The sequence below is a fragment of the Pituophis catenifer genome, unplaced genomic scaffold (assembly GCF_029215685.1).
Source record: "Pituophis catenifer annectens isolate HBS135680 unplaced genomic scaffold, rPitCat1.0.hap2 SCAF_10, whole genome shotgun sequence".
NCBI lineage: Eukaryota > Metazoa > Chordata > Lepidosauria > Squamata > Colubridae > Pituophis > Pituophis catenifer.
Genome location: NW_027256890.1, coordinates 17121410 through 17139902, shown reverse-complemented (window position 1 = coordinate 17139902; position 18493 = coordinate 17121410). Strand labels below are relative to the sequence as shown.

The 18493-nt window shown below is 56.2% G+C and overlaps 1 protein-coding gene across 2 annotated transcripts; it reads right to left on the bottom strand.

Annotated features, from left to right (window-relative positions):
* Positions 1 to 1480: 1480 nt before the first annotated feature.
* On the bottom strand, positions 1481 to 18204 carry PEA15 (proliferation and apoptosis adaptor protein 15). 2 transcript variants are annotated; one of them, XM_070951191.1, is made up of 4 exons: positions 18051 to 18204; positions 3746 to 3919; positions 2786 to 2941; positions 1481 to 2671 (listed from the first exon to the last, which is right to left on the bottom strand). In XM_070951191.1, the coding sequence occupies exons 2-4, from the start codon at positions 3915 to 3917 to the stop codon at positions 2607 to 2609; spliced, it is 393 nt and encodes a 130-aa protein (XP_070807292.1). In that variant the 5' UTR covers positions 3918 to 3919; positions 18051 to 18204; the 3' UTR covers positions 1481 to 2606. The 2 variants fall into 2 exon arrangements, with proteins under 2 accessions (XP_070807292.1, XP_070807291.1); XM_070951190.1 differs by lacking the exon at positions 18051 to 18204 and adding an exon at positions 17502 to 17728.
* Between the last annotated feature and the right edge of the window lie 289 nt (positions 18205 to 18493).

Genomic DNA, 18493 nt, shown 5'->3' with positions numbered 1-18493 from the left:
ATCTGCTCTGCCCCCCTCTAGTCTCCCAGAGCCCTCTGTCAGGACAAGGGCCCCTTGGAAAGCCTCTGCAGGGGCCACCCAGCCCAGAAGAGCAGGGCCGCTTTAAGCAAGTTGTTTTTCAGCTGCTTTGTGCTTCATTTCATTTTGAGACATTCACTCGCTCTGAATTCTACACCTCCCCTCACGCCTGCCCCCCCCCGCCCCCCCCCCAATACTATTTTTACTTGGTGCTAATTTGCAGTGAGATCAGCACCAACTGTTCAGCTGTAAACACTGGAAGAGAAACATGCTAATTTAAGGCCAGTTCAGGCAAAGAGGAGTCCTCCATGTTGGTCCTGGGTGGCAGGAGCAGTGTTGACTTTGCAGGCGGAGCCTGCTCCTGGGCACCATGGCTGCCTCTCAGGTGGGGCAGAGGCCTCGGTGGGGAGGCTTGGCCTGGAGCCATGGGGGGTTCAGGGGCCTTGGGGGGGGGCCTGCTCTGCCAGAGCTTCCTGCATCTTTTGTCTCTTGCAGACGCTCGCCTGACCCAAAATGCGTAAAAGCAGACGGCGGGGAGCCCGAGAATTCAGTCCTCTTCCCCCATCTCGGAAGGGCCCCTGTTCTTTCTGCCAACTCTTTCCAAGAATTGTGGTGCTGCACGTGACCCTGGCACCCCACGGAGCCAGAGCCACCCGGCCCGTAAGGCCAGCACCTGGGCTGCATGTGACGGACAGAAGGGGGAAGGGCCAGCGGGAGACACGGGGGTGGCTTTGAGGGGACACCATGTTAAAAACACAGTTCTAGCCCAGCTGTTTCTATGCACACAACGAGCACAACACGAGTGTCGGGAAAGGTTATGCCACTTGAAGGGGCTCGAGCGCAGGATGGCAGGGCTAAACAAAAGTATATTCAACAGAAACACTTCGCATTCCAGCGCCAGAGAAGTGACTTGGCCGTTTCCTGAAGACCCCTGGAGTTCTGCGCAGGCCAGGCCAGGCGCTGGGAGCTCTCCTATGCTGGATGAACCAGAGGCCCCGGCCTGCTTCTGGCACCCCACAGCCTCCACCCTGCCTCTGGTTTCATCCTCAATGGCTGCCAGGAGGCCAGGCAAGGAAGGTGCCCTGGTGAGGCCAAGCTGCTTGGTCTTTTCCTGAGCAGAGGCAGCTGCAAGAGCCACTGGCGGGCACCCACATTTGCAAGCCCTATGCGGTGGCAGCGGGGCCCTGTGGTCCTGACCCCCAACCCAACCCAACTGCTGGAGGTCAGTCTGGGGCAGGAAGGAAGTCGGCCAGGCTCCCTTCTGCACCCCGTGGGGAGTGGAATTAGTGGCTCCAGCACCCAGTGGGTGAGGGCTGGTTTCAAGGGGGGCGGGAACTTGGGCAGGACGGGTCTGGGAGGGGGCTGCTCCTTCCCCCAACACCCCATATATAGGGCAGGGCAGGGCCTCAATGAGCACCAGCCACCTGGCTTCAGCCTTGGGTGCAAGCGTGGCCAAATGGGCAACTGACCCTCACCCTCTGCCCCCCCCCCGAGGCGCAGGAAGGGAGTAGAAAAGGAGGCACCCGTGGAAATGCCTGGAGAGGCCACCAGGGTGGGAAACCCAGGGAAGGCACCTTGTGGACAGGCAGGGGGGCAGGGCAGGGTCTGTGGCGGTGGGTGCTCTAGTGCTCCTGGCCCTGCTCTGCTCTGGGGGGCTCTGGTCCAGCTGGGAAGGAGCTGACACCCCCATCTGACCTCTCTTCCTGGTCCATCTCCTGATCACTTGGTCCTTCGCTTCCCCACCATTCTTCTGCAGCCCAGTGGACCCCGGAAGAGCTGCCTGAGCCCACACCCTTCCCCTGCCCTCCCCCAGAAAAGGAAGGCTCTGTGCCTGGGTTACCAGGGGGCTCCACAACCCTCCGGCTCTCTAGGTCCAAGCCCTGCTAAGCAGCTGCAGCCATCACTGACTACTAGGGGGAACTGGGCAAAGGGGGGTGGGGAGAGCAGAGAGTCTCTAGGGCAGCTGCAGAAAATCCCAAGGTCCCTGGCAAGGGATGGTGGCAACCCGCTCCCCCCTTCTGCTCCTCCTGCCTCCTTGCCTCCCACCTCTTGCAGGCTCATGGGGCAGAGGGCGGGGGGAAGGTGCCCAAGGAGGGTGGCAATTGTTGGGCATTCCTCTTGCAGGATCCCAGGGCCACCTACTTCCTCTCTCCCCTCCCTCCCTCCCTCCCTTCAACTACTTCTCTCTCTCTCTCCCACTTCCTCATTCCTTGCAAAATTGGCCCCTGATCCACCTGTGGGTCATCTCTTGCCCAGCGGGATGCAGTGGGGGAGCAGCAGCAGCAGTGGGGGCAGCCCTTCCAGCCCCCCTCCTCAAACAGCCTCAGCAGCCTCCTAAAACATTTATCAGCTAGCAACCAAGGGGAGAAACATGGGGAGGGGGAGGAGTAGACCCCCCCATCTCCCTTTCCCCACCCAGCTGGGAGAAGGCAGAGAAGGGCGTAAGCAGAGGGGAGCAATGGGGGAGCCGCAAAGTGTCTGAGCCAGGGCAGTGGAGGGGGGGTGGCAGTGATCCTTAGAGCTGGGCCCCTCCACGCGTGCGCAGACACACACACACACACACACACACACACACACGCAGACAGGGTTCAGGCCTTTTTGGGTGGGGGGGCCAGTTTGATGATCTCTTCCTCCGAGGGCTGTCGAATGATGTCTGTGGAGAGAGGGGGGCAGCAGTCAGAAGAGCCAGGGGCTGGGGGAAAAAGAATTCCCCCCCAAACCTCCCTCCAGAGAGATCTGGCCCTCCGGGGGGGGGGGGCTTCCTGACCTTTGTACTTTTTGGCACTGGGGATGCGGGTCAGTTTGGTGTCCACCTCGTCCTCCTCCGAGATCTTCAGCACTTGTGTGCGGTACTCCACCACCCTGGTCAGCAGGTCCGGCCGGCGGGAGATCTCGAAGATGTGCTCGATGTAAGAGAGGTTGTCTGCACAGAGGAGACGGGCGCAGTCAGGGCAGGGGCGGTGGGGGACCGGGGGGGGCACAGAGCCTGCGTGTCCGGCCTGGGCAATAGCAAGCAACAGGCTGCCTGCGTGGCCGTGGCTGCTGCAGCCATTTCCAGGTGGTGCATCTACCGGCAAGTCAGATGACTTGGGTGGGTTGAGTGGGTGTTGCATGGCGGTGTGAGGCTGCATGTGGAGCTGGCGCGTGGGTGGCCACACCGCTGGTGCAGAGGCAGGGGAGAGTGAGCGGGTGGGCGATGTGCAAACTCTTGCGAAGGCATCCAGGAGAGGAGGGAGCCAAGCCGAGAAAACAGCTTTTGCTTCTCTTCAAAAACAAATGACATCACTTGGCACCATCTGCCCCTTCCTCTCCCCTCCCGGTGGGCAGACAGGGGCTGGGCAGAGGGCAGAGAGCCCAGCTGGCTCACTTCTTAGCCTTTTAGTGCCCGGGGCTACTTTGGGGGCTCAACGGGCAACCTGGTTCCCCTCTGCCAATTTCCCCAAGCGCCTCACCCAGCGGCTGCATTTAAATCACTCACTGGCACTCTCAGGGGCTGCCTGGCATTATTGGGGCACCAGCAAAGACTTTGGGAGGGGGCAGGCTTTCAATGAGTGTCTTGTCCTCATCCGGATGCTCCGTCCCTCGGCTGTGTCTGATAAGTGGTTTCTCCACTTCAGTTCCCACCCACAGCCCCCCAGCTCCCATGCAGGCCCCCAGCTTGCCACACAGCGCATGGCGAAGGAGCCTCCAAATCTTCCCTGCTCTCCCCCCCCCAGCTCCTTCCCACCTTTGTCCAGTTTGTTGTGCTTCTCCAGAAAGCCGAACCAGTCCTTGCCGGTGGCGATTTCTTCATGCCTCTCGCTGGGGATGTCCTCCTTGCAGGCCGACTTCAGCTGGTCCAAGTCTTCGTTGGTGATGTTCTCAGCCAGCTCCTCCAGCAGGCTGCTGTACTCCGCCATCTCTGCAGGGGAGGAGGGGAGTTAGGCCGAAGGAGGGCTCCCACCAGGCTGGCGGATTGCGGGCATTGGGACAACAACCCACTCCAGGCACAGGTCTTTCCGTGAACGCCTCACCCGTCATCAAAGACGTGGGCGCTGCTTTGCCAGGCTGGGCATTGGCTATGGCCACTTCAACCTCCCAACGCCTTGGCTGGGCTCTTTGGGCTTGATAAATGGCCCTTAGCTGCTCATTTGCTGGGCCCAGGGGGCTTCTGCCCCACCCCCTCCCCAGCTCCTCTCCTACCTGACTGCAGCTGGAGCACCTAGCAGGCTGCCTGGGCAGTTCAAGACAGATGGCAAGTGGCTCTGTGGAAGGCTCCCCCACCCCTCAGAAGAGTGTGCCAACTGATGGCCAGGGTGGGTCTCTCTGCTCCCTCCCTCCCGAACAGATTTCTGAATCCCGGCAGAAGCCTGATTCCCGCTCTGCCCAGCGGCTTTGCGATGGGGATTAGAGCGTTTTCATTTGGAAAGGAAGACCACAGGAAATAATGCCCAGACAGAGGCAACCCCCAGCTTTCCAGGGCGCTCCAGAATCCCTGACCACGGCCATCTGGCTTTGGTCGGGGGGTGGGAGTGATGGGCTGGGTCAGATGTGGGTCACGAGAACTTGCCTGTTTTTTGCAAGAGGAAGGCGGCACAACTGCCCCCGGGGGCAGGTTTTGTCAGCTTCCCAGGAAGGACTGACACTATCCCCAGTAGGTACCATCCGGCAAGGGGGCTGCCACATCCTTAAGACCCTGGCCACGCTCTGTCTTTGGAACTCTGCATCAGAAGCTGAAGTCTACATGTTCTTCCAAGCTCACCCACTTGCTTGGCAGATAATCCTGAGTTGGATCACTGCTTTCCAAGGACCCGATCAAGGCTCAGCACGTTACTTGCTTACTGGTGTGGGAGGGGGCTTCCACCCCTTCCTGCCAAGAGCAGCCTCTTTTCCTTTGGGGGCTTGGCAGAAAGGGAGCCTGTGAGACAGATTTCCCTCCCCCCCTTCACCAGCAAGGGCCTTTCCCTGGGGGGCACCCAAATTCCTTTCCCACATAGATTCTTCAGATGTGAGCAGAGATTCTGGAGGCACAAAGGAGCTTATTTTCCTCAAAAACAACCAAGGGAGCCAAGCACATCCTTCCCCTCTTTATTTCCCTGACAAACAGGGTTCGACTCCGTGCTTGCTGGCTCCGTGCTTGCGCCTTGCAGCTCCGTTAATTCCGCCTCAAAATCCAGTTATTTATTTTGCAGAGATAAATAGCAAATAAAAAAGTTGACTTTCCAGACAAAGTTAAGAGCTCTCCTTCCACCCAGCCCACCTCTTCATTTGAAAAATGAATTTGTTAAAAGAAAGGCTTGCTTTGGGATGCTCAGCGAGGGAAGAGAACCTTGAATTGGTAGAACGCTGGATCTGTAGGTATTGTGCCCAGAAACCCTGCGGGCACCAGAGCAATTGCACGAGCACTCCCACCCACCCTTTACGACACTCCTGTTCCTGCCCAGGAAGGAAATAAAGGCTACGTGTGCCAATGTAAATGCCACCACAGTATTGCCAGGCGTGCCACAGATGGCTTTCCTGTGCCTTTTGCAGCAGAAGCACCCGGGCACCCATCATCCTGCTGTTCTTCCCGACAGATGGGGCGGCTATAATCAGGCCCAGGCCAGGGTGGTCCCCAGGGAGCCAGAAACCCCTCAAATGAAGTGCAATGGCCACGGGCTGGGAGGGCCACCCCCTTAATTTCTTTGCCCACCAGTCGACAAACTCTCTTGATCTCCAACCCACCCAGAACCCCCATTAATTAATCTGTTCCTGTGCAATTACTCCCACGTCTTGGTCACAGCTGCTTATTATCTCACAGCCCCCCTCAAAACACGCATTTCTGCCGCTGCAGCATCTCTACTCCTAAAGTTTTCCCCCTCCCCCAAAAGGCTTTGCATTCTCTGCCACATTTGTGAATTGCTATTTCCCCCCACAAGTGAAATTGCCCTGTTCCTTCTCTGTAATTCTGATGCCCCTGAATTTCTTCAGGTACCCCCTCCCGTCCAGTTCATGCCTAGGGAGTGGGGAAGCTCACAGAGGCTCCGGAAGAGGTCACAAATTCAGCCTCAATTGGGGCTGATTTTCCCCAGAAGCGAGCCAAGCCAGGGTTTGGTCTGCTGCTGCCTCCCTTCCCTCTGGCCAGTCCAGCTGTTGCTGCCGTAGGGAAGTGTGGAGCCGCCCAGCAGGGACAAAGGGGCTGTTTGCGGCTCCAACCTCCTGACTTCCCCAGGAAGAGGAAATTCCTGCACTGCTGGCAAAAGGCAGTCCCCTTTCCAGATGGCCGTCTTGCCTTCCCTAGAATGAATTGTGGGGGGGAGGCTCGTTGGGTGCTTCCCCTCTTTTCTTGTCCATTCAGGGCCACAAACAACGGCCTTCCCTGGCCTCCCCCCACCCCTTCCTCAGGCCTGCCAGGTGGCAGAAACCCAGGGCCTGGCAGAGGAGGCTGCGAGCCAACAAGCTGGCATGGGACCTGCTGCGCCTTTCCCAGGCTCCCGAAGCCCAGGAAAACCTCGGCCAACCCAGCGGAGGGAGGGTGTGGGCACTTGGGGCCAGGCGCTTGGCAGATGGGATGGGCAGCTCAAGGCCAGTGGCAGAGCCATGGGTCCAGTGGGCATCCACCACCCATTGCAAAGCACGACAGCTCTTGCACCAGCTGCTTCCCCTGTGCCAGCCATCAATCTGGATTAAGCCAGTTAGTCTGAGCGGGTCAGGGATGCAGGAGGATGGGTGGCCTCGACCTGCTTGGAAGGAGATGCGCCAGATGGGCCTACTTTTGAAATGCTCCATCTAGGACAGTTGCTTTTTGCCGGGGAGGGGGCTTTTGAGTCCCATCAGCAACACAGGGAGGTGGGCGACCTAGGGCAGCTTTTCCACAGTCTGGCCGTCACGCAGAGGGGTTGGGCTACACTTCCCATTATCCCTAGCCACTAAGGCGCATTGCCTCTGGAAAGCCTTGGGTGCAAATCCTCCCTCGACTCTGGGCAGCCTTAGGCCAGTTGTGACTTCTTGGCATGTCCTGCCAAGGGATGTCAGGGGCAAGCTGCCGTTGGGGAGGGAGCAAGGGGCTGTAGAGATGGCCGCCAAAGCGACTCTCCCTCCCTGCTCCTTGCAAAGCCCGGCCTGTCCCTTTAAGACCCAAAGCCCTGCTTCCTTCTGTTTTCTTCTTCCCTCCCTTCTCCTTTTTCCTTTTGTGCTGTGACTGATCTCTTGTAACTCTGCAGGCCAAGGGCTGCTTTGTTCCCAACTTAAGTTATGCAAAGCACGTGGACACGGAGGCCTGCAAAACAGGGCCAAGGGCCTTTCAAGAACTGAAGAGCAAAAAAGCGGCCAGGCTTTAGCCACATGTAGGCTGAATGGAAGAGCAGGAAGGGCTAGATATGGCTGAAAGGGGCTGGAAAAGCCTTTAAAAGAGGGAAGGAGCAGATTTCTTTCTTGGCTCTGGGGATGCCGAGGGACCCTGCCACTTTCCTTTAATCAGGGGAAAAATAGGATTGATTTGTCCTCCTGCTTTACAAAAGGAAAGGTTTTCTTTCAGGGAAGTCCTGGAGCTTAAAGTTTGGTTTTCTGTTTCTTTGCAAAGTTGGGCTGCATTTAGTCACAAAAAGGTTTATTCAAAAGGTCAATTTCTCAAGGAAGCAAAAGACCACCGTCCCATTTTGTCCAAGAAGGCGCTTGTGGACAAGATCCCACAGCCTCTGAGGGGCGAATCCAGGACATCTGTAGTTAACAATTGCCGTTTACAGATACATTTTCCCTCTGAAACGGTCTTGCCTCAGAGGACATATCTTTCACTTCCCTTTATTTGTAGGGAAATATCTAGAGGGTCCTCAGGAACCCCCCAAAAGGCAGACATTGCCAGACTAAAATGCTTTGTTTGGTGGCTTCTTTATCCCAACCGACAGCTTGCCGGCCACTTGCCCTCCCATGGCAGGAGGGAAGCCATTTTGAGAAGGATGAGGAACACTCAGGGCTGATGGATTTCTTCAGCCAGTGCCCTCACTTTGCACTGGATTGAAATGAACATTTCTGGAGCAATTACCCTCAGCTGAGGGCATCTCGGGCTAAAAATTACGAGGGAAAGCCTTTGAGGAAGAAAGCTGTTTTTCAGAGCAGCCTTCTATTCAAAGCTGGCTCCAAGATGGATGGATGGATGGATCCTGAGGGAAGGCTAATCTCCAGCCACAAAAGCTTTATCTTTTCAATTCTTTCTCAAACAGGCACGCAGTGCAGAGAAAAACTGGAATTAAAATTAAAAAAAGAACACTTCTCAGACTAGAAACAGAAGAGTAGCTGCTATCACAACATGGCTGCCCTTCAACTCGGGGAGGCCTCAGAAAGAGGAAAAAAATCTCTTAAAAACAGAAAAAGCCACACAGGCATTTGGCTATTTCTTACATTAGCCAGGAGAAACTTAGCTTTGCTCAATTATTAAATATGGATGATGATGATGATGATGATGATGATGATGATGATGATGATGATGATATTAAATTATTAAATATAGGCAAGAGAGCCAGGCTATGGACTATCTGACAGGACTGGAAAAAAGCCAACTTTATTCCTTCTTATTTTTCAAGCATGAGATAGTCCTTTCACTCCTGCCTCTAAGGTCTTTTGTCTTTTGCTTTGTTAATTCATTACATCTAACTTTAGGCTGTCTTCTCCCGTACTGCAACCTCCACAAAAGTGCAAAACGTGATTAAAAGCAATAAAAAACCAATAGTAATCAAACTCTATTCTGGAAGTGCCAAAGCCCCCAGACAGCTGTCGGCTCATAAAATAGAGAACTGCATCTGCAAAACAATCTCAAGTTTACTCAGAGGGAACCTTCCAGTCGTGCTTCCTTAATCCATTTCTTTCCTAACTTGTGGTTTCTAGAGAGATGGCTTTTATGAGAAAATAGAGGGGGAAATTTATTCACAGTTTTTAGTTCTGTTGAATGCCGCCCAGAGTCACTTGATTGTGAGATGGGCGGCTATATAAATTGGTTTAATAAGTGAAATAAATAAACCCCTGCTGTGAAAACCAAACCAATGCTGCGGGCATTGACAGGTTCTGCAAACTCCTTTTCAACCGTGGGGAGCCCCGCTTTGTGGGCTTAAACCCTATTATTGCAACAAGCCAGTCTGAGCTGAGTCATCCCAAAGGCTAAGCCAGTTGCGTACATGACACGCCTGGCCATCACTAGGAGTGACATTATAGCAGCGTTCCAATATTTGAGGGGCTGCCACAAAGAAGAGGGGGTCAGCCTATTCCCCAAAGCACCTGAAGGTGGGACAAGAAGCAACGGAGGGAAACTAATCAGGAAAAGAACCAACCTAGAAGTAAGGAGAAATTTCCTGACAGAACAATTAACCTGCAGACCGGCTTCATCACGGCCACATCACGGAAGTCTTCAAGAAGAGATTGGACAACCATTTTTTGTAAAATGTCATAGGGTCTCCTGCTTGACTAGAAGACCCTCCAAGGTTCCTTCCAACTCTGTTATTCTGCTCTTCCACACAAAGCCAGCTCAGGAAATGCAGAATTAAGGAGGCATCAAGGAGAAAAGCAGGGTCCCTCTGCATTTCTGCAAGGTTGCATTTGGAGGGATTTTTCTGTTCCCTGTTTTTCCTTCTTCTAAGCTTGTTTTTCCCCCAGCTGAATCCAAAGCAAGTCTTGGTCATTGGGAAGTCATGAATTAATGGAAGGACCCAAAGGAACAGAGAGCCCAGCGCATGGCATAGCCAGACACCAAATCCTGTGCCAGAGAACTGCTCTTGGGAGTGCAAATCAGAAGAGGAACCGAGCGCTGGGATCCAGCCATGTTAGCATTTCCTAATCTGGTCTGGATTTGCAGAAAATCCTTCATTTCCAGCTGCTGACAGCTGTGGAGTTGGGTGGGTCCATAGCCAGACCTTGGTGGAAAAGGAAAACACAGGCGCTCCAATGATATAACCACACAATTTAACATAAACAGCCTTCGTTCAATTGTATCGGAAAATGGGGTGGGTTTCTCAGTAGTCGCAGACGCTTAAGGAAAATTAAGAAAACACCGAAAGGAAAGACTTTTTACTGATCCTGGGCTTCACTCCAGGAATGATCCCCTGAAGGAGTTGGTTCAAAAAGGCTTTAATCCTTGCCAAAAAGCTTCCAGTGGGGGACGGATGGACTGGAAATCCAGAGATATTTCAGATAGAAGAGATTCTTTTTGCACCCAGAACAAATGTGCAAACTGGAATTGGGACGCTTAGTTAAGGCTCCCTGGGATGACTCACAGCGGATATTAATTAAGACGCATGGCTCCAGGGCACTCCAAAAAATGTGGAGTTAATTTGCCTTTTCATCAGGCCCTAGAGTGGACCTCATTGCCTTACAAAATGGGTGGGAACCGGCTTCCTAGCTTGCTGACCCAAGACAGCTCCATTGTAATGCAGAGCAGAGCAAGATCCCTGAAGATCTGACAGGATTAAGGATCCTTGCCTTGCTGTTCTCTCAGTCTCCTCGCTGGTGTGATGGCCACAGAGCCCCCAAGAGGATGCACAACCGCACAGGCTGTACCAGAAATAATGGGGGAAGAACTTTCTGCCAAGATAAACCAACTGATTAAGCCACATCATTAGAAAAACAATAATAAAAGCTAAAGTGGGACTTGTGCAAAGATGGGGTTGTCTTGGTGACAATGCAGCCATGAAGGGGAGGGGAGGGCAGCCCTTTGCACAGTGGAGAGTCACACCCCACCGGACTCTGGGAGGGCCTCTCCATGCAGGGGATGTGGTAGCTTTCCGGGCCATGGGCTTCAGCTGTCACCTCTGGCACACCCATCTTGCACTATTCTATGCCTGGCAGGGTTCGTGCCAAGGGCTTGTGTGCCAGGGTGGATGCCCGACCTTGGGGCTGTGCATGGTTGCAGCACCATTTAAGTCAGCTGCTGCCTTTGGCCTTCCTGTCTGTGCATTATGGGAACTGAAGGGAGGAAGAAAAGTGTGTCCTGCCGATGTGGAAAGGCCGTTCCAAGCCAAACAAACTAGGCAGTTTTTCCTTACACCGGAGCAGGCCAGAGACACAGCAAGCCCTCCTAACAAAATCAGCAAGCCCAGCTACCGGAAGGGGGTTGCGAGCAATTTCCTTTGTCTCCATTCATGGCTCCTATGCAAAGTGGCTCATCCATATGCATGAGTGGTTCATTCATAAAAATCAGTCCTTCTCTAGGCAGCTGGGTGGCGGCCTGCAAAAGGGGGGAGGGAGGGAGAGGGAGGAAGGAAGGAAGGAACTGTGGGGAGAAAATAGAGCTGTGATGAGAGGCATTATTCCTCCGTGGGCCTTGCCAAGAATATTTTCCCACAGACCTGGAGGAAAAAATAAAGCTGGGCTGGAAGAGCTGGGGAGAGGGGTCTGTTTCTCAGCTGGGAGAGAATGCAAAGTCCTCCCTCCGGCACTGCCCCAGCCTCAAACTCACTACAGTGGCCAAGAGTTGAAAATGGCCACTCACTGACTTGGAAACTTTCAGCTGGAGCATGGATTTCGTTTTCTGTGGCTGCCATAGGCAAATAAACAGAAGGCAAAACTCTGTCCCAGGAGAGGGAGGGTAATGGGGTGCAGCACTGAAGCTCCCCAATAGTGATGGGGTTAACAGCAGCTCTGATACCACCAAACACGCCTCTGTGAGCAAAGCCAGAAGATTTGGGATGAGATGCTGCTGTGAGAAACGGACCCTCGCCCCGGACCCTCTGTGTCGGGGGTCTCCTGCAGTGGTGGGTTCCAACCAGTGTTACCACCGGTTCTCTTCACGCACATGCTTTGCGCGCGATTGCGAAGGTAGGCATAACGTGGGGGAGGGCAGGAGGGCCCAGCTCACAGTCATAGAGAACCGGTTCGCTGATGTCACATCATCACTACTGGCTCGCCTGAACCAGGCCGAATCAGCAGCAACCCACTACTGGTCTCCTGGGGCAGGAGCATCGGCTGCTTTGGACCAGAACGTTGCCCTCAACCTTGACTGAGGAACCCAAGGAAACCTGGCAGAGCCATCTTGTAGAAGGCCTGCTCATCTCTGCAGGCTCAGAGGGAGCCAAAGCTGCGAGCCAAGCAGGGAGGGCAAATTTTAGGAGTGGAAGACCATCTCTTAATGGGTTGGCCTCTTTCTAGCTTGATGATGTCTCTGTCATCAGACTCTGAACTGTTTGTGGGAAAAGGTGGAGCAGGGAGATTTCCCACCCATAAATGGCCCTCTAGCTCCTCAGCTGCTGGCCATGTGATCCTCAGAAAAGTTGAGGGTTGCGGGAGTGTAAAAGGTGCAGCTAAGGGCCACCGGGGAGCTGAAGATTAAAGCCCATGTTGAAAAGGAAGGACTGTGAGCAAGGAGAACTGTGCAGCCAGTCAGTGGCAAAAGAAGAACAGGAGTCTCAGCCGGGGGCAGGGGGGGAGGGGAGAAGGATGACAAGCTTTGCGATGAAAGCTTTGTGAATGCAGAAGGTAACAGAAGAGGCTGCAATGAAATGAGAGTCAGATACAGGTGGCTCTAAGGGGGAGACCAGGGACCAGAGAACGATGGTGTTTCAGCGCCCTGCTCTGGGGCCGAGGCAGGGCAGCTCCCCGCCTTGCACCCAGGCACAGGGGCATCTGCACCCACCTCTTGGCCTCCCGGCCCTTCTCTGGTGGCTCAGAAGAGCGGCTTTGAGCCAAGGATGAAAACTGGCAGCCCCCAGGGGAACAGAAGGGACAGAGCGTGCCCAGTGATTAGGAGTGCCTGTAACTTGGTGGAGCGAATGGGGAGGGGAGCAGAGTGTTGGGGTGGGGGGAGTGAATGAAAGCTATCCAGCTTGAGTTTTCAGGAGCAAGAGAAATTGCCATGGCAACTGCTAAGCAAGATATGCCTTTCCAACTCTCCCTGACCCTCTCTCTCTCTCTCTCTCCCTCCCTCCCTTAAACCTATTCCCTTTCCAATTAAATCCAAAGCCCTTGAGGTCCTCTCGGGCGGCAAGGTCTTCACCCAGCAAGGGTTTGCTCTCCGGATGAAGCACCCAGTGTTGCTGAAGGTGCAATCTGAGCCTGGTCCAGGTGTGGTCGTGATTCCTATTGTGCAGGAGAGATTTCTCCCATTGGGTTGGGAGCAGGGCTGGTTAATACCTATGCTGCCAAGGCTCTTCGGTGCCAAGAGGCCCCATCCTTGGAGGGCCGAGGAGCCTTTTCCCTCTGCCTTGACTCCTCTCTTCTGGGGACGATTGGCCAAGGATCAGATGTTGGCTCCCCAGAAAAATATCTAGCCATATCGTGTTTCTAAAACCCTTTGGGGGTGTTTGAAAGGCAGAGATTGGACTTGAGGAGGGAGGAAAAACCGTTGATCTTGATTGTTTCTTTCAAATTTGATTTATCCCTTTAATATCCAAGGCGAACTGTGCCTGTGTGTTTCCGGAGGAAAACAACTCAGAAAAACTAATTGAACGCTATACGCAGACCGCCAAGCTTTTTGCCCTCTTCCCGTTGCCATGCCACCTGTGAACTCACATTTCACAATAGAAACTTTCAAAGGCGCATTGGCAGAAATGGAACCAATCCCCTATGCTGAAAATGAATGTTCTCTCCAAAGCCCTCCGTGCTTCGCCAGCATGCTTGGAGCAGAGATTCCTCTCTCGCTTATAGGCAGGCTGACACCCTTGATCCTTTCCTGTGAAACAGTAATTTAATTTGTGATACAATATGGCTGTTAAAAAAGCTGCCCTTTAACCTCAACCATCTCCCTTCCGGCTGCTTCTTCAAACTGTGGCCTCTCTTTGACAGAGAGGAGAGACTTGCCAAGGTCTGGAGTTGGAGTGCCAAATATTTCCAAATATTGACTATTTTTCCAGAAAGATCAGCTGAGCGAAGGGCAGCTTTCCTAGGATCGCTGCAAACAGCAGCCCTGTTGCAAGGAAAGAATGAAGGTTTTGCTGCACCCTCAAAAATTAATCAATGGCTTGACCAAGGATGTCCAATGCCAGAGCCGATTGACCAACGCACGAACATGCGAACTAGGAAGGAGGAAAGTTTTGGAGGCCTCATGAAGGTGCAAAGTTCTAGCAGATGATGGCAGGGTGTTCTTCTCCCTACTTCTGTTCCTCTTCCTTTCAAAATAGGAGCCAAAGGACCAGACCTCTTGCTCCTCAAGCTTGGAGAGGGCCTCTCCCAATGCTCTGGGAAGATCCCTCCTGGATGGGATTCCTCATTTCCACAGACAGAAAATGTCCACTAGGAGCACGAAGGGCTCTGACCCAATTTGGAATAAAGCAACTTTTTAGTTCTCCAAGTTCTGGAAATGCCAGCCAGCCATGACCAAAAAGAGGGGGGGCTCACCTGCTGAGGCCAACTGGGGGGCTGGGTCTTAGGGATGCCCTGCTTCCCCAACAGAAAAGACAGTCCCTCCTCCTCTTCCTTCCCCCTCCTCCCCCCCCCACCCTGAATGCCTCCCCAGCAGATGTGGAATGCCTTAGTCTGCAGCTCCAGCCTCCTGGGCCGACTGGCCAGTTCAGCTTTCTCTGCAGGGAGGGGATTGCATCAGGCTTGCTTCCCCCCCCACCCCCAACAGAGCTGATTTGACTTGCCTTTCCTTTCCCCACCATCCCTGCTCACCGGTCCTTTCCTATTGTTTTGTTTTATGTTCCTGGTTTTAAAGAAAGTGCAGCTGTTCCTCACATGTTCGGCAAGAGCCCCACCAAAAGATGCAGCTCCCTCCCCCACCCCCGGAAATGGAATGGAATGTCTGGTGGGGGGGTGCTGGTGGGGAGGAATATCGAAGGACGCAGAGGAAACAAAGGCGAGGCAAAGCACGGGGAGTCATGCCATGCCTGAACAATGGCCTTTTTGTTCAATTCCCCGGCGCCCAAATCCTGAGACAATGAGGAGGGACGGGCTGATCCAGGCTGACACCCAGAGACAGATGCGATTCAGGGCACCACGGGGAGAACGGCTAACCTGTTTTCCACCCTCGGCCTGGCAGGTGGGGAGGGCGAGTGTGTCTGGCTGCCTCAGGGGAGCCCTTTCATTGGCCCCAACCTTCCCCGCTTCCCCAGGAGCCACTTGTGAGGGGCCAGAGAGAGTCCACCTTGGAAGCAGAGCCTGGGATGAAAGATGCAACTCATCCCCTTCTTCCTGGAGCTGCCAGCCCACCAGCCCTCGGGCTCCCACCCTTTCCTCTTTGGCATGGCTTTCGGCTCCCTAGCCCAGGGTGGCTGTGCCAGAGGGGATGGACATTGCCTCCCTGTCTTTGGTTCTACCCTGAAAGCCCCCCGAGGCGAAAGGCTTTCTTGCTCATGAGCCTCACCGATTGGACCCAGCCATGCAAGCCTTTCGTGGGAAGACGTGAAGCTCTGGGAGAGAAATGCTACATGGGCATCGGAGCAGAGAGACCACAGATCGGAAGAGGGTTGCAAGCTGCAGCCGTGTTTGCCTGTTGGCCTTTAAGAAGAGTTCCAGCCATGCCTGCAGCATCGGGGAAGTCGACTGACCCCTCTCCCTGCCCTGCTCCATTCCTTGCAGAACTCGGGTTGAAATGTTCTCCGCTGACCTTTTAAGTCGGGCACAGAAACGGACGTGTCAGGTCCACCCCTGGCATTCAGCAGTCCTGGGAGAGAGGGCAGAAGCAGCTCCATCTGCCATGATACAGCTCTGCCCTTTCAGAGAATTGGCACAGCACTTAGCAAATAGGTCACCCAGGAGGAGCTCCTAAGGCATAATGGGTGGGGTGGAGGGGAGGCTGAGGAAGACTAGAGTTCAAATCCCTGCCGAGGGGCCACAAAGCCTTGTGGGTGACCTCTGGCCACTGTCCCTCTTTTTCTGCCTCCTCCACCTCTAGCTTTTCTCAGAAGATGCTCTGGAGACCGGACTAGTGAGGACATCTCCAAGTGCTGGAGCTGAGCAGAAATGTCCCGCTGACCTCAGAGAGAGAGAGAGAGAGGGAGAGAGAAGAGCAGCCGCCAAGTCCACCAGAAGCCAGAAAGGACTGGCTCATTCCGGGTCAGACCCAGAATGAGGGTCCAAAGGGCCCAGTTGGAGAAACCAAATCCTGATCACTCTTTAGGACAGTGGTTCTCAACCTTCCTAATGCCGTGACCCTTTAATACAGTTCGTCATGTTGTGGTGACCCCCAACCATAAAATTGTTCCTAAGACCATTGAAAATATGTGTTTTCCGATGGTCTTAGGCGACCCCTGTGAAAGGGTCGTTCGACCCCCAAAGGGGTCCCGACCCACAGGTTGAGAACCACTGCTCTAGGAGGACTTTTGCTGGGGTGGGGAGAGAATCCTGCAAATAGTGGGAGGGAGGAGGAAGGGCTGCTGAGACTCCACCCCCAGCCTGGACCGCCAGCCTGTTTGGGGCGCCCTGATGGGCAAACTGACTTCTCTGCTGCCCTCCCTGGGCTGCTTAATTTGAAGCCAAGGAAGGTCCAGGGACCTCTTCATCCATCCCTGGTTCCTCCCCCACCGCCTCCCCGGGACAGACCCTGAAAGGCACCCAGTCTTGGGGAAAGAGCGCTGGCCTGGGCCGCTTCTCAGTCTCCTCCTCCCCGCGGATTCACCCTCTCTCCGCTGCTTCTCGGCGGGAATGGAGGGCGACTGGTTCCCACCCGCTTCTCCAGGCGGCTCCGGCACATCCTCCTCCCCCTTCCCCACCGAGGCGGCGGCTCAGCCGGTGCCCCTGAGTGGCCGCTTCCCTACAAGTGGGGACGATGTGAAAGAAACCCGGCCGCGGCCGGTGGGGGAGTTGGGGGGAGCGCGGCGCCCGCCCTTTAGGTCCGCACCCCACGGGAAGGAGGCCAGGCCCGCCTTCTCGCGCTTCTCCCGGGGCAGGGCCCTTCTCCGACGTCCTTGTTCCGGAGTCAGGGCGCCCTGGGCGGCTCCCGCAGCCCGAGCCCCGGGCCAGGCGGGGCGCTGCCAGGAAGGCGGCCAGGAAGCGCGGGCGGGCAGGTCAACGAAAGGCGCGGCGGGCAAAGGGACGGCCAGGCGGAGCGGTGGGGACCGCGGGCCGGGCGAGCGGCGCCAAGGGAGGCCGCCGGGCAGCGTGCAGGTGGCCGCGCCCCCTTTCCTCCGGCTGGCTCTGCCGGACCGGCTGAGTCCGAAAGGCAGCAGGCGAGCCGACACGGCGGCCAGGAGAAGCCAGCGCGGGCCAGGAGGGCGGCGGCGGAGCTCGCCAGCAAGGGCTGGGCTGGGCTGGGCTGGGCTGGGCGGGCGAGGGGCCAAAGAGGAAGCGGCGACAGTGATTCACGCGGGCTCCGCGTTTGAGTCACGGTCACGAGGAGGAGGAGGAGGCTGGTCGGCCAGGGGTCTCCGGCCGCGCCCGGCGGCTCCTGGGCCGGGATGGAAGAAGGCGCCTCGGCGCCAGTCTCCGGCCCGGCTGCTCTGCCTTGAGGCGCCGCCACCGCCTCTGCCCATGTGCAGAGCGCCCGCAGCCGGCTCCGTTGCCGCCGGCCGGAGCCTACCGACCCACCCCTTTCCCCTTCCCCGGAGTCCGGGAAGAGGCACGCGCTGTTACCGGCTGGCGGCCTTGAGCTGAGGGGCCGCCGGACTTACCCGCGGCAGAGCGACGGATGGAAAGGCAGAAGGACACAGGCACCTCCGGCGCTGCCGGCCTAGCGGACGAAGGGCGTCCTGGCTTCGCCTGCTAGGACGGGACGGGCGACCCTCGAGCTGGGCGTCGCGGCTGCCCAGGCGGAGGGCGGGCAGGCGGCTTCGGCTCTCTCCCAGGCTCTTCTCCCGCTCACCCCACCCTTCCTCCTCCTCCTCCTCCTCCCCGCCGAGTGATGTCAGCGGGAGAGGCTGAGCTAGAGGGGGAGAAGCTGGCGGCTTTTTGTGCCGAGTGCCTGGCTCCGGATCGCCTCCGAGAGAGCAGGAAGCCGAGAGCGAGCGAGGGAGCGGGAAAGAGAGAGCGCGTTCGCACGTGACGCCCGGGGAGGAGGAGGAGGAGGAGGAGGAGGCAAAAGAAAGGAGAGCGGGCGGCCGAGGGACGGGAAGGAATTTGGCTGCTCTTCTCCGCCACTGTCCCCTCTCTGTGCCCCTCCTACCACGCGTGGTGGTCCTCGCTCCGCGGTCTCGCTAGTCCAGGTTGAGAAACCGGGGTACCTCTTGGGTGGCAGTGCCCAAGGGCGGCCCCGAAAGATCGGAAGTGGTCCCGCGATGCTCCGATTCTCAGCCTGCCGCTCCGCTTGACTTCTCATCCTTGGGGACGGACGGGGCTGGGGGAAGAGACTCTCGGCCGCCCCCCGTGTCCGAAGACTGTCTCTGAGGCTGCCTCCTCCCTGCTTCCCAGCAGTCTCTGCTGCAGTCGCCTGGATGAAAGCCCCTTCCTGCCCCTCTGCCGGTGGCTCCCCTGGAGTCCAGAAGCTGAGCCGGGCATCAGCGAGGCCAGGAGGACCCACCCTGCCTGGGCTTAAGAAGCCAAAGCCGAGGGCCAACGGCAGCAGCCCAGGGGCCATGACGGAAGCTCCTGTGCCTTGACCACCTGGCTGGCCCTGAGCTGAAGCCCCCTCTGGCAGAAGTGGCAGCCAACTGTTGGAGACCACGGA